Here is a 16,286-nt window from a genome sequence, read left to right on the forward strand (position 1 = left end):
TTATAAAATATATGAAGTGCATGCCAGAAAAGGCCTGCAGTTTATAAGAGAATTCCACAGAAAGCTAACATGGAGTGTGAAAAGAAATTGGCTATTTCTTTTCACACTTATTTCTTTCACATAAAAGGCAACTAAAAGATAATTTTATCGTTATGCTTCAAGTAAAAAAAAAAAAAAATTTTTAATTTAAAAAAATGAATGCAGAAGAATAACTTTACTGAATGCAGATGTAATAGTTCAACTAATGAATGTTCACTTCATCTTTCAACCTGATATGTGTAACAGTGCTACCACAATTTTGGATGCAGAGATAGAGATGCACAAGAAGGAGGTTCGAGGGCTGTTTAAAACGTGGATAAGAATTTGGCAATAGGGACAGGTGGGGTATCAGCACATATGCTAAAGGAATGTTCAAAAGAAATGGCTAGGTCCTTGACATGTTAATATAATTTGAGTCTTAGCTCAGGCAAGATCCCATAGAAATGGATCCACATGAAAGAACATATGATAATCCCACTGCACAAGGGTGATGCAAAGACAAATGTGTCTAACTATCAACTTATCAGCATCTCTGGATTAATTGTGGAGATTTTAGAGAAGTTAGTAAGAAGTTACATGCAGCAATGGGTGGACAATCAGGCCATACTTTTACAAGGAATAGCTTGGGTTCATTAAAGGGAGGTGAGCCTCCATAGCTCAGTTGGTATAGACAAAACCCTTTGGTCAGAAAGGGTTTTGTCTGGGTTTGATTCCCGTCTATGATGAGAAATGTTTATCTGGTCTCTTTCAACTAAAGGTGATTTAGCCGGTATTATACAGAGGTAGAGGGTTTTTCCCTACTGGGAACTCAGGTTTTTCATCCCTCAGTAAAGGCAAACTGGCCCATGAACGACCACACACACATTTACAGTCATAAATATATACTTAATCCCTCATTAGAAGGGCTCAACCAGTCCCCATTCCTCATCCATCCCTTAGGATGGATGAGAAACCGGGGGGGTGAACCCCATACTAATAAATAAATTAATTAAAGGGAGGTCATGTCTGAACAATTTGCTCTCATTTTATAATATTGAGTTGGATAAAGGGAATGGATACACTATGATACTTTTGGACTTTGTTAAAGCATTTGATAGGATACCACATGAAAGGCTGATGCATAAACTGGAAAAGGTGGAATTGTGGGAGGCTGATGGACAAGTATTCAAAGTGGTATGTGGGGAGTTGTGAATCTGCTAGATTTAAGGTGACAAGTAGTGTGCCTCAGGGATCTGTCCTTGGACTAGTGTTGTTTAGTCTTTATATATCAGTGAATATTGAAATGGGCCCAACATCTTCAGCTGTTTGCTGATGATGCAAAGATAGGAAGGACGATCAGAGATGCTACTGATATATAAATTTAAATTTGGAAGTGTGGGCAAAAGATAATGGTTATCAATTTAATGTGAGTAAGTGTAAAGTTATGCACTTTGGAGTGACGAGATATCCAATGGCATATTTATACTGATGGGATTATGCTTGGAGTAACTGACGAGGCGAGAGATCTTGGAGTTATGGTGGTGAGGAATTTGAAGTTCAAGTGTCACATAGCAAAAATTGAAAATACAACCCAGAGGATAACTGCAATATTAAAATGAGAGTTAACATGTAAAAGATTTAGAAGTCATTTTGCCTCTTTATAAAGCCTTGATATGACCTGCACAAATTTGGTCTCGTGGGTTTGGAGGGGATAAAGAAGCTGTGGTAAAGGTGCAAAGAAGTATTACAAAGATGATATCAGGATTATGGAATGTAGATTATGAGAATTGACTGAGCGTATCTGAGTTGCAGGTACTGGTAGACAAGAGAAAGAGAGGGTGATATGATAGATCTTTATAAATTTCTGAGAGGTCATTATAGAATATCAGTTGATAAAATTTTTTATTATATGAAAGGTGGGGAGAGAACAAGAGGGATATCTGTAGAAGTTAAATTTGTAGTTTGCTTGTTAGAGTAGCAAGTACATCTAGTGTGACTGAGTTTAAGAGAATGTATAACAGATGGTGTGGCCTCTCTCAATGAGTCCTTGACTCTCTGATGGTCTAATAATGATAAATTGACAAACAGTGACCTTTGCTCAAGCTGCCAATTCGTTTAAATTATCCTCCAGGATATCTACATCAACTTTATCAACTATTGCCTTTCCCAGTTTAATCATCAGCAAACAACTGAATATCCCCTTACCTTTGAATCTTTCCCTATATCATTAACATACAAATTAAAGCATAGTGGCCCTAGTACAGTCTTGATGCACTCCATTAGTCATCCTCATTCACCTTGATTCCACACCACCCTTTAATGCTAATGATTATCTGTCAACCTATCTATCAACCACTCCCTTATCCATGCCACCAGCCTCATATCCATTCCCTCTAATTTATCTAACAGTTTTATTATTTGGTATTCAAATTCTGCAAAGTTCAGCAGAATAATAGTGTAACCATTTACTTCATCCAATTCTACTGTCACCTTATTATAAAATGTAGATAAATTACTAAGCAGGACTCATCTTTTAAAAAGTCATGCTAACCCCACAGAGATATTCCTATCCACTCATTCTTGAATTTTACTTTACCAACACTTTAACCACTACTCCAGAGATACTAATTGGTCTGTAATTTGATACTGCTGTCTTGGAACCAATTGCCTTTCATTAGCACTTTTAATGGTCTGAAAAGGAATACTTTGAAGGAAAGTGAAATAGTATATTTTTGAATGGAATTGTGGAATATGAAGCTTCCACAAAGATGCTTTGCTTTGCATTCAAGAAGTAGCATATCTGTCAAGATTCTCTCATCACTTCAGCCACCACTTACAGCTCTAATGCAAAAAATAATAATAATAATAAAATAAATTATATTTGTTTTTCTGTAAACAAATGCCATTTTTACTGAACTTGATTACAAGGCAGTCATACAGAAAAATTGAGAAAACAAGAAAATAAAATTTTATGTGCATAAATAAGTTTAATATCAATCAAATCACTTGTCTTCCATTCCCACAGCTTTATTAAATAATATCTCATCCCACAACCCAATCATCACTTGATACACTTCTCATGTATCTATCATTTGCTTCTCTTCTGGATATTGTTTATTTGCTATAATCAGTCTACTGCAATAAGCATCTACTGTCACCCTCACCTCTCTCTCTTACCATATATTGGAAATTTCCTTGAATTTTCTTTGGCCTGATTGGCCAATCTCTTCTCATACACATCCTCTTTCTTGTTCACTGTTCTTGCATTTTATATCCCCCCCCCCCCATGTATCTTGTTTACTGACAATCTGTATCTCCTCAATAACATCTTTTACTATACTGCTTACTGGTTTCACTGTTCATTCATTCATTTCACTCATGCTCTATTTGCATCAAATGCATTATAATCAATTCCCACAATCCATAAACCTTTTTTTCTTCCAAATTTCATCAACCCATGGTACTGATGCTTGTCAATTACACAAGGTTCTCATAATCACCCACCTTATCTTGACAGTAACACTCCCCTATCAGGTCCCCTCCCAAACCAGTACATCGTAATCTCTAACCAAATAACAGCAGTGTTGATACCCCATTCACAATCACATTCTATAAGAATATCACCAAATCCAATACTCTTTATGTGGAATAAGATAATTTCTCTTATTCAATATAAATTTATTCAAATAATTCCCTTTCAATCCAGATTTGCTTATTCTATTCCCTATTTTCATATTTTATTTGCCATCTTCACTAAGAATCATGCTCAAAGCCAAGTCACAGACAAGTAACTTGGCTTCTTAGAAACCAAGTTACTATTATAAACCATCCCATCATAATCCTATCCACATTGTTTACTATAGCTGTAAATTGCATATGTTATTCTGGCTGGTTTGTCTGTTTTGCAGGATGAAAAACCTGAGTTTCCAAGAGAAAAAATCTTGCTATTTCCATATGAAGCCAGCTAACTCACTTTCAGCTGAAAAGCCTTAATAAAAATACTTTGCATCCTAGATGTGATTTGAACCCAGGTATTTCCAACTAAAAGACTTTATCAGAGAGTAAAAATTGGTCCTGACAATCTCTATTTAGCCTGAATCCAATTCTTTCCCATATTTCTCTTTCACAACTTTTTAGCTTCTTCTCAAGTATACTTCCATAAAATCAAGGTCTTCTGGGTGACGCAGAGAGGAGAGGAGAGGAAGTAAGCCCTGGATTACTGAGGAAGTGATAGAAAAAATGGACGAAAGAAAAAAAATGGAAGAATTAAAACAAAGACCAAGTCCAAGTCAGATATAAAGAGATCAATAAACAAGTAAAAATTCTGGCTAAAAAGGCAAAGGAAGACTGGCTCAATCAGGTCTGTAAGGAAATAGATGGAAATGATACAGCAAAGGATATGAGAAAGGTCTAAGAAGGCTTGAACTTGATTTCAGGGAAGAAGAGGACAAAAAGCAGTGCTTTAAAGGATGAAAGATTTTGTTGGAAAAAATTGAGAAAATGATAAGGTGGAAGTATGTAATAGGACTTTATGGTGATGAAGATAATCTGGAATGTGATCAGGCAGAAAATGATGATACCCCAGAAATTGAGGAATTCGAAACCAAAGCAGCCATTAAAACAATGAAGGATAGGAAAGTTCTGGGAATGGATGATATTCAAGGAGAGCTGCTGAAGGCATTGGAAAAGGAAGGAAGGAATATAACTTCTATCCATCATCTTTAATAGAAGTCTGGAGGAGGATAGAACACCTAAAGACTTTGTAAGATCTATTTTTATTCCTATTCCCAAGATTACAGGAACAATGGATTGCAATAAGCACAGAACTATCAGTTTGATTAGCCATGTTGCAAAAGTCCTAATCAACATAATATATAGAAGAATGGAAGAGATGATAGAGAGAGAATTAAATGAAGCACAGTTTGGTTTCAGAAGAAACAGGGAAACCAGGGAAGCTATTACAACATTATGGATATTGGGGGAAAAGAACAATCGAGTGCAATAAAGATTCATATCTATGCTTTGTGGATTATGAAAAGCTTTCAATAATGTTAATCACTCTGTTTTATTTGATATTTTGCATAAAATAGGAATAGATGAAAAAATTATCAGACTGTTGTTCAAAATATATAAAACTCAAGAAGCCAGGGTTAGATTTGAAGGAGAGGATACTTAATGGATACTAAGAAAGGGTGTGAGATGTCCCCACTCCTTTTTAATGTCTATAGTGAATGAATGATGAGGGAGGCCTTGGAAGATCTGAAGGATGGAATAAAGATAAATGGACATCTGATAAATAATATAAGATATACAGATGATATTATACTTATGAGGTTTGCAAAGAATTTTGAATAAACTGAACATGGTTAGAAATGAGAGATATAAAATGAAAATAAATGTTCAGTAGACAAAAGCGATGAAGATTTCAAGGAAAGGAAATCACTTTGAACAGACAAAGAATAGAGAATGTGAAAGATTTTGAATACCTTGGGAATTGGATAACAGGTGACAATAGATCTAATTATGAAATTAAGAACAGAATTAAAAAAAGCAAAAGCAGCATTTTTCCAAATATACAACATATTAGGAAACAGAAATCTGAACAAACAGTTAAAAGTAAGAATCCTCAAGACAATGATCTGGAGCATGAGGACGTATGGATGTGAGTTCTGGACGATCAATAAGGAGATGTGTGACCGATTTTGAGGAAAAACGAACAGTATCAACTGGACTGAAAGAGCAATGAAGAGCAATTTTTAAAAGATTCAAGATGAAAAAAGACTATATGACTAGTATCCGAAGAAGAAAAATAGCATTTGCAGGACATTTGATGGGGGGGGGGGGTCTTCTGGAGAGCTCTCCAGAATAGTATTGCAGGGGATGGTGGACGGAAGGATAGGAAGACCTCCGACTGCAATGGAAAGACAACATCAAAGACTGGACGGGCAAGAGTCTTACAGAAGGAAAAGAGAGAGAGAGAGAGGCATGGAAGCAGACTGTTCATCAGCTGCAACCCTCTTAAAAGAGGAGGCCACAGGACTAGACTAACTATGATAGCTCAGCTGCAATCATGTAATGTGACCACCATCAACATCTCCTGAATCATACAACATGGTCTCTGTAAACTTTTATGCCTCCAGTTTTCAGCATTTCTGGTCAAGTATCCTGTTCCAGCTGCATTTCCGTATCAGTTTGCTCTCCCCCCCCCCTTTTTTTTTTCCTCTCAAACATCTCACTTACTGACATGCTGTCTTGACTGTTTGCCCTGAATATTTTCTATCACAATATGTTACTGCTTATCTCATTCAACAATTTTTTTAATGTAATCAGAATATCATTAACTCAGGTTTTGTCATGTTTATCAATCCAATTCTTTTTATAGCACTCTTTCCTCCATTTCAAAACTTTTTTTTGACAGCCTCCAGGACTATTTTTCTCAAAGTCATCTCACAGCTTTTCTTGACTAGTTGTACATTTTCTTTTACATTTTTCTCTGCATTCTCTACCAGCACATACTGATTTAATTGCTAGAAACTTGAAATATGATTTCTTTTTGCTCTAGGGTTCACTATGAAGTTGAGATTCTTTCTATCCTTACAGACAACTTTAATAAATGTTTTCCTGACTAAATTTATTTTTTTTTTGATTCTGCTAATAGATCTTTAAGGTTTAGAGAGCTACTATTTATTTTGTTCAATAATATTTGCAATATTTGAGCTTTCTTAAATGCCTTTCTTTTCATTTTGAAACTCATTTTTATCCTGCTGAAATCTAAATGGTAACCACTTCCTGCTTCAAATTCCGTACATTTTATGTATTTTTTAAAAATATCACTATGAACAAGATCATAAGAATTTTCTTAACATTGTATTCCTTCAATGAGAATTTTATGCTTCTTTAGGTGTTGGACTACTCATAATATTAGTGATGAACAGCCCACCATCCTGAACAGAAATCTAGCAGATACCATTATTATCCATTTAACTCTTTTCCTCATATTTTCTTTCTGGAGAAAAACCTCTATCTCTTCTATCATTGTTTAATTTGCCCATGTTACCCTGGCTGAAATTGCCTGCCATTCAAGAAGTTTATCATTATGTTTAGTATTGAACACTACAGCTACTTCTTGCTTTTCCCCTGATCCCTATTATCTGAATAATAAGACCTTAGGGCTGTTATTTAGAAGTCTCAATAACCTCAATTATGACATCAAGGTTTTTTGTAATCATTATATTAGCTTCATCTATCTACCACCAACACTTTTAATATGAATAGTGCTTATTTCGATTCTGAGTTAAATCCACAACCCTCACTCCAGTCAACATGACATTTCTTCATGGTTGTATCATCACATTTACTATGATTTAAGCCAATATATGATATAATTTGTTTTGCTAAGTCCCAAATTGTCATGTCATCCTCATTTATTCAGTACCCAACTGGATACCTAATAATGAGGTAATAGATTCTCCATTTATTAAGTGGAGAATTGGACACTGGAAACCAATATGTGGAGGTTTTTCTCCCTGTCATCAAGCACTGACCCCAATGACTGAATACATGTTAAATTAAAGCCGTAAGACTGCAAGTGAATAAAAAATTGATACCAATTTTCTTATCAAATTCCTGATACACATCAACAGGTATACAGGATACTATATTAGTGTTGCATGAAAAGTTTACATTACTAACTTCCTACAGGCAATTTTCCTCCAAAATTAGTCTTACATCTGTCAGGACTCCCAAGGTGTCAGATACTGAATTCTGGTCATCTAAGGCAAATCTAACTACATTAATCCACCTAGATCATCATCTTTGTGTAAGTCATTTTCCTGCCATCCTAGCATCAAATACTTGTTTTGTTAACCTTTCCTCCCACATTCTGTTTAAATGACCATACCACCTGAGATTAGTTGTTCGTAATATCCTCATTTTTAATTATTCTGCCAGTGATGGAAGAATGAATTCTCATAACTCTCATTCTGTGGCCTCAAGTCTCTGATCAACTGTTCTAACCCAGCTTTCAGATCCACAAATTATAATTTAACAATGTCTTGTATACACAGTTAGTTCAGCAATTTGACATTATATTCATATTCCATATGAATTTATTCAGTTGACTCCCATATAGGCTTTCCTTATTCTGTTGTCCCTTTCCATATTTAATTTGATATCTTCACTAAAAATTGCATCTAAACAGATGAATTGTTTTACATGTTCTATAGGTTTCCCATTCAGAATGCAGATGATGTTTTCAATGTACTTGTCTATTTTTTCAGTCTTTTCATTCATGATTTTCATATAAAATTTGTTATGGCAATTATTCAATTTACTTAAGGTATTCTGCAGACTTGTATTGGATTTAACACTTTAACTTTCCTTCGTAATAAAATCTCTCTATATAGATGAATTACAGTGAAGATAGTTTATACCCTTGTCTTGCATCTGATTTTACACCTACATAATCTCCTGTTTATACCATTTAATTGCAATGTTTTGAATCTTTACAATTAGAGATTCAAATCTTTTTTTTTCTTCTTGGCACCTTGTCATAGCCTTTTCCAGATCTACAAAATTTATATAAGGATCACTAATATATTCCCATGACTTCTCAACTATTTTTCTTACAGTGAAAATCTCATCCTGATAATTCCTAATTGGCTTGACCCCAACTTGTCTCCAAGTTTCCCCTTTCAAAATTTATGTTAGCCTCTTCTCAAATATGCTTGCATAAATATTACCTGAAACATGTAAAGAAATTCCTCTGTACATCTCATATTCTCTTTATTTATTTCCCTTTTTATAGATGGGTACTATGAAAGCGCCACTTCATGTGAAGTACAGCTTTCATAGAGAAGTCATGAGTTACTTCATCTTATATGGGAGTACAGCTGCTACTAAGACAGTTTTGCAAGTTTAAATGCTGTAGGCAGTTCATTACTGGTATGGCATCTTTTCTAAATAAACAGAGAATCATTTCTATTGATGCAGAGAGAGCAAAAACTATTCCCAATAAATGCCGTGCTTTTAAGGTTATCTGTTCTCTACCAATTAATCTAGGGGAAAGAAAATAAACTTGTTCCCCAGATTTATGGAGAACTTTGTGCAGATAAGCTTTCTTTTGATCTTCTATTGTATTTCCCCCCCTCCAAAAAAATATTTTTAAGGGGGGGGGGAATAGAATATATATATTCTATTCCAAGTCATGCTTCTGAAGGGATGCTTCACTCATGAAGAGAAAGGTAATTCTCCCTCCCTCTCCCCAACAGAAAGATAGGATCCCGAATAATAGATTCTGCTGGAGCTGCAGTTTTCTGGAATTATGGCCTAAAACTATGAGGTCAAGTGACTGTTTTGCAGAATTAAAAAAAAAGACTTCCCATGAGAGAAAAAACCTCACAGCACTGCATGACAAGCTCACCTTCAGGTGAAGAACGATATTTCTTTCTATCCTAAACAGGATTTGAAACCATGTCTTTCCAACCAAATGGCATCATCAACATGGACCAAGTTACAGGGGCCTCAGATATTCTGCTCAGATGCAGTGTTCTTATCTACCTGCTTACAGTTTCAAGAATGGTAACAGATCTTTAGTTATCAGTCACAATACTTAAGCTGTTTAGGTCATATTCACCTTTCTTTGAAAATGGAACTAACAAATAAATGCAAATAGAATTTGCTACTAATTGAAACCATAAGCCAGTTATTTGCATATACAATATTTATCTAAAGTTATTCAACACACACAACCATTGAATGGGAAGCAATGTTAACTGCATATTTCATGTTTATCTGATGTAACACACACACATAAATTGAAATTTCTGTGTGTGTGTGTGTGTGTGTGAAAACACAGAAATTGAAAGTGAAATTTATTTTCTTTCTTGTGTTTCATATTGATTACTTATAATATTTATATAAAAAGACATGTTTATCTCAGTTCTATCTGATTATTTTCCAAATGTTTACAACATTACTTTGCTGTCAAGAGAAGAAAGAAGTGAAATTATTTAACTCACTGTAGATAAACAAACATACACAAAAAGTGAAGGCTATTCAACACATAAGCAAACATCAAAACAAGAGCCAGTATTCCTGAAAGCAACTGCTACTAAATTTCCTAAGTCATACAGGGGGAATCTGAAGTATGGTGAATACGCATTGATTTTCAAATGTGTAAGGTATGTTGTGGAAAAACAATAACATGAAAATATTAAACTAAAAACAAAATGTTTACATGAATTTCAGGTAAGGATCAGAAAAAAGAAAAAAAAAAGTATTGCATGCAAAACACTTTAACAAGGTTATGCAACACATCAAGCAAAAAAAATTCACAACATTTTACAGTAAATAATACTTACATTTTGATGTGCAAGGAATCTTTCCACAGATTGAGATATATACATAATTTTTCCTAAGCTTGTGGTTACCAACAAAAAACCATCCACTGCCTAATGAAAATATAAGCATACAAACAAATATAAATACACATGCATGAATGATGTTATGAAAATACTTTAATTACTGATAAACTTTGACAAGCATAGTCAGTCTAAGGGCATTCTGTGGTATGAATTTGGAATGCTATATGATGGACAAGCAAAAAAGACATGCAAAACTATGACATTATTACATTAAATAATGCCAAGGCAAATTTCATAAATATTAATATCAACATACAAATACTCCTAGTGACTGCAATAAAAAAATAAGTTGTATACTAGGGTTTTTGGTATGGACAAAAGGATATTCAGAGATGCACATGTTGTCATCAGGAAAGCATGCACCATATATCCATTTCTACTGTGAAATACAAAACTGAAAACTTATATTATTGCCCAGACTTAAATCCAGAGAAAGTGACAGCAAATTTGTAATTAAGGTATCAATATTACAAAAACAAATAAATTGTAACGTAACATGGGTAAATATTACTATCCGAAACTCACTTCCATTCTTAAGAAAACGGGCATAAACTGAATCCAATTTTAATGGGAGGTACAAAGTTATGTTCTGTGCAGTCAAAAAATATGCACATGAAGTATGTGTAACATTATTATATTTAAAGCTTTGATAATACATACATATATATTTGTTAAAATAAAATTATTAATAACGAAACCAAAACAAAATTATATACAAAAAATATGAAACTTCGAAAAGATATTATTTATTTCTATGTTGAAGTTCGTGGTTTCGGATCACCTGCATTTCTTTTTAAAAAGGATACAGTGTTAACTGCCAAGATTTTCTTTTTCTTTAAGGAGTTCAGTGTAAAGTCGAATAGATGCGATTACACTCCTTTTTATGTTCGCACTCTGTTCCCAATCGTGGTCCATTTCGCAGAGTTCATCAGTCAATGTCTCTATGCTTGCAAGGATACACTGTAAATTGGCCGTTTTTATATCTCTCAGAGGACCTCCATTTTCTTTCTCCTCCTTTGGATGCTGACTTAATTGTTTGGCTAATTCTTTTTTCATTGGAAAGCGGTTTATCATGGCTCTCTAAGACTTCTGTCACATCTTCAGCTGTAATATTGTCCAATCCCACCTCTTGCACAAGCTGTAATGTCTTCAATAACATTCTCCTCTTGTTCTAATTCCTCAAAGTCATGGATAAATGCTGGAAGAAGTTTTCACCATGCTCCTTTTAAACACTTTGCTGACACTTCGTTCCAAGCTGCATTGATGTTGTTAATGCCCTTCAAAATATCGAATGACTGCCAATAGTCTTTAATAGTTTTTCCTTAAGTATCCAAGACTCTTACCATTTCCATAAATGTTATACGGAGGCTTTGAAGATTAATATAATCCCCTGATCCATCAGTTGCAAAGCGATGTTGTGTTTGTGGGCATGTAAACAACCTTGACATCCAATGGTGTTCTTACTTCAGCAAGGTTTTGAGGATGTCCAGGGGCATTATCCAAGAGAAGCAATGCCTTGGTGGGCAAATCATTTTCTTGACAAAAGCAAGACATGGTAGGACAAAAATACTTTGTGTACCAATCTATAAAAACGTCTTGTGTAACCCAAGCTTTCTTGTTCCATTTCCAATAGACTGGCAGCATGGCTTTTAGACCCTTGAAAGCGTGTAGTGTCTGTGAATGGTACATCAACATTGGTTTAAGCTTCAAAGTTGCAGAGACATTTGCACCCAACAAAAGCATAAGTCTATCTTTTGCAGCTTTAAAACCTGGAGCAGAAACGTTCTTCACAGGAAATGAAGGTGCATGATGGCAATTTTTTCCAGTAGAGCCCAGTCTCATCAACATTAAAAATGATATCAGGAGGATAACTTCCTTGTTCTAAACAGTCTTGAAATTCTTTAGGAAAAGCAGCAGCCGCCGCAACATCTGCACTTGACGCCTCACCACATAATTTGACACTATAGCACTTACTTCGAGACTTAAATCTCATGAACCAACCTTTGCTTCCTAAAAATGTTTCTTCGCCTCCATGGCTTTTTAATATCCTCAAAAATTGTTTTTGCTTTCTCAGTTATAACAGCCTGCATCAGAGGAATGTTTTTCTGATTCAAGTCATCCACCCGTAATGATGATAATTTTTCCATTTTTTCATGAAGTTTACCCCTGCTATAACTTACATGTTTTGCATTTAGTACAGCCATAGATTGTTGCGCAGACTGTTTTATTCTATCTGCCTTTTTCATAATTGTAGTAAACAGTCAATAGAGGTAAGTTCATACTTCTACAGACATTAGCACGTGTCTGCCCATCTTCCATTCTTAGAATCACCTCCATCTTCTTTTCAAGTGTGATTGATTTCTGCGCCTTCTTAACACGAAGTTCTGCTAAGTTTTCTGCACTTCTTTTATTAGACATGGTATGTAATTACGTACTTTATCAATTTAAATACGTATGTATGTAAAAAAAATTAAATAGAACAATTAGGTAGATTCAACAGTAAAACTAGGTTTGATACATATATATATAGCTTGGTAAACACTCAAACACCAGAGTGCCTGCTAGCGTCACTTCTCAGTCAGACCACACTACAGTAAGAAAGCATGCGCAGGCATCTGGCGTTATTGGCATAAATTGAACCATCGTAAACCGAAGGCCGCCTGTACTAGATATCAAAACATTACTCCCACTTATTCACTTACAATCAACAAAGGTCGAGAGAGGTCTGGGTAGTGGCCCTACTCACAATGCATAGCATTGTGAGTAGGGCCACTACCCTGATGTAAGGATATGCACATATCCTTACATGCCTGTAAGGATATGTGCATTACATTATGGGATACTAAGGCAATTGATGTGAAGTCATTAGCCTCTATATATGAGTTGTCCAGCTATGAAGTTACTTCATGTACAAACTTTGCTTACACTTGGATAAAAAATGAAGCCAAGAATATAATTTGTTGGCATCTTTAATTTATAATATAACCAAGTGGAAAAACTTTCAACGTCTATCTTTAATCCAGAGTATGTTAATAATAAGTTGTGACACCTTTTGGCTACTTGTATATGGAAATATGACTGTCTTCATTACTTCAATTGCCTTAGTACCACTTCTTGGTCTGGCTCCCACTGATGAGACCTCAACGAAGATTGAAACCAGTTTGGGTAGTGGCCCTTCCCATAATGCATAGCATTATACATGTCTGTAAGGATATGTGCATTGTATTATGGGATACTAAGGCAACTAAAGTCATTAGCCTCTATATACAAGTTGCCTAGTCATGAAGTTACTTCATGTACAAATTTTGCTTACACTTAGATAAAGGATGAAAGCAAGTGTAATTTCTGAATGCACAATTCTTAAAATTATCTATCTTTTTTTTTTCAAAGCTATTCTGGAAAGCTTCTTTAGGAAAATTAAATTTCTCTTGGTCCCTTAATTTATCACTTTTTTTAATGATAATTCTATGCATCATCATCAAATTCTTAACAAGTAACCTCAGAGTGGGTGTACACGGTTTACATCATTACTATTGACAATTTGTGTCCAAATTAATCTCATTACCTCACCATTGTCAGATCTTATATTTAAGTCTTCTAAGGCTAATCGCTTTACCTCACTTCCTTTACATCCTTTCTTGGATGGTATATACATGAAAAATTCAGGCTTATTTAAATTTCCAAATTTTGATTTAAATATATGTTGCGACCTCTTACTATATCAATCCACCTAGCTCTTGGTCTCACTATGGTCATTTTCCTACAATTGGCAAAAAAATACCGCTTTCCTAACTTTCCTTTCCCACTCTGTTTAAGTAACCAAAGCACCTGAGATTAGCTCTGTTCACACATTTCTGAATGCTAACAATGTCAAGTTTGGTAGGAAAGGTAGTCAGTGTGTTGCCCAGGTATGATAGTGATGAGTTGTGACACAAAGTAAAGATTATGCTAGCAGAATTGTGCGAGGAGAAAGAAATTCATTTTGTGAATGTGTGGGATGAATTTGAGGTATGGATGGAGATGTGTAAAAGAGATAGACTATATTGAAACAGATCTGGTTTAAGTCATGTTGGAGGCTTAATGGATTGTATACAGCACTCAGAAAGGATTAAAACAGAATTCAATTCTGCCCATATTTCGTCTCAGTCAATGAGACATCTTCAGAGATTACAAAAAAACTAATGTAACATATATACAAATAACAAACAATACTAAGCCCAAACACGTGGGTGACACTAACGTCTTATCTAGGTGGAGCGCCCTCTAAGGGCGTTTGTAGGTGGCCTGGAATGTAAAGTGGGACCTCTGGTGATAAGTGTTTTCTAAATCTTAGGAAGCTTAATGCAACCATATTTGTTAAGATTTGGTTGATTCCTGAGAGCTGCTGCTGATTCTAAGAATAGTCTCTCTTTTCTGAATTTGTTCCACCACAGCAAATTCAAAAAAGAGAGACTATTTATGGAAAAAAACATGGTAGTTTTTTTCCATGAGATCCTGTGGATTGTATCCAAAACATGGTCAAGCAGGCCTGACTGACCATAGTCGTGGTTGCAGATGTATGACTTATGTTCCTCCAGACGGATAATAGCTGATCTGCCTGTCTGTCCAAAGTATGCCAGTTTAGAGGAACGGGGTACTTTATAGACTCCAGGCACTAAGAGAGGAGGGAGCTGATCTTTTTGTAGAGCGGATAAGGATAGCAAGTTTGTGGTGGGGCTTAAATGCTGTGTGTAGGTTGTACTTTTGTTTGTTATTTGTATATATGTTACATAAGTTTTTTTTGTAATCCCTGAAGATGTCTCATTGACTGAGATGAAATATGGGAAGAATTAAATTCTGTTTTAATCCTTTCTGAGTGCTGTATACAATCCATTAAGCCTCCAACTTGATGTCCTCACAGCAATTAAGCCTCTATACATGGATTCTAATCATTCATGGAGAAGATATAGCCCGCAAATTCAGACAATACGGTAAGTCAAAACTATGACTATCTAAGCAACTAAATAGGCTGGCCTTTTTAAAAAGATGTCGGGATACAAGAGTAATAGCGAACTGTGTTAAGCTAAAGATCAACTTCCACTCTAAAAAAGCCCTCTGCATATATAACTGCACCAGCTTGGCACTACTGAGGGAACAAATTGCCACTACTCGTGCCACCCTCTCCATGACAAACGCCGCCATTAGCTCTTGAAAATCGGAGCTCTCTGCTGTACTTAACCCTGAACTTTGGTCTGTTCTCTTTGGCATCTCGGAAGCTTCCGCACAGAAAGAATTTCAAAAAATAAAAAATAAGCATATCAAGAAATTTAACAACCTTTGTAAAGCCAAGCTACAACTGCAAATTCAACCGCTCGACACAGTAGTTAACTTATCATCCAAAAGGCTCAACGACGATGCAGTCAGTGCCCTAAGCCTTGGCCACAATTTCGCAGTCACTCCGAAAGAAGTACTGGTGCTTAATGTGATGTTCAATGTCGAACGCGGGATCTGTCGCTTAGTGCCGGAGATAGCAAATAACATCAGACTTAACGTCACCAACATCCTCACCCAGTCTTCACCTCCAAAAAGTAATTTATCATCCGCTCAATGCACTGCTCTGATGAAATTACGAAAAGAAAAAAGTATAGTCATCACCAGAGCTGATAAGGGTAATGCCACAGTCGTTCTTAATGCCACGGAATACAATCGAAAAATGGAGATTATCCTCCGAGATCACTCTACCTACACCCCACTGGAACATGACCCCACAAAAATGCAAGTTAAAAAAACTTACTTAAAAAAGTGTCTTCTCTGGCCCCTGGAAATCACAAAAATACTCAAACCTTTCTGTTCTCCCCCCCCCCC

At 35.4% G+C, this 16,286-nt stretch overlaps 1 protein-coding gene across 1 annotated transcript in view; it reads right to left on the bottom strand.

The window, feature by feature from the left end:
• LOC150104721 (circadian locomoter output cycles protein kaput-like) overlaps window positions 1-16,286 on the bottom strand; it is a 237,164-nt gene that overhangs the window by 96,285 nt on the left and 124,593 nt on the right. Inside the window, exon 5 of the mRNA XM_090395307.1 lies at window positions 10,380-10,469. Within this exon, the coding sequence (XP_090251433.1) occupies window positions 10,380-10,469 (90 nt within the window). The remainder of the gene's footprint in view (window positions 1-10,379; window positions 10,470-16,286) is intronic.

The sequence above is a fragment of the Typopeltis vanoorti genome, chromosome 7 (genome assembly GCF_054136105.1).
Source record: "Typopeltis vanoorti isolate ZY-2024b chromosome 7, IOZ_Tvanoo_1.0, whole genome shotgun sequence".
In the NCBI taxonomy this organism is placed as follows: Eukaryota; Metazoa; Arthropoda; class Arachnida; order Uropygi; family Thelyphonidae; genus Typopeltis; species Typopeltis vanoorti.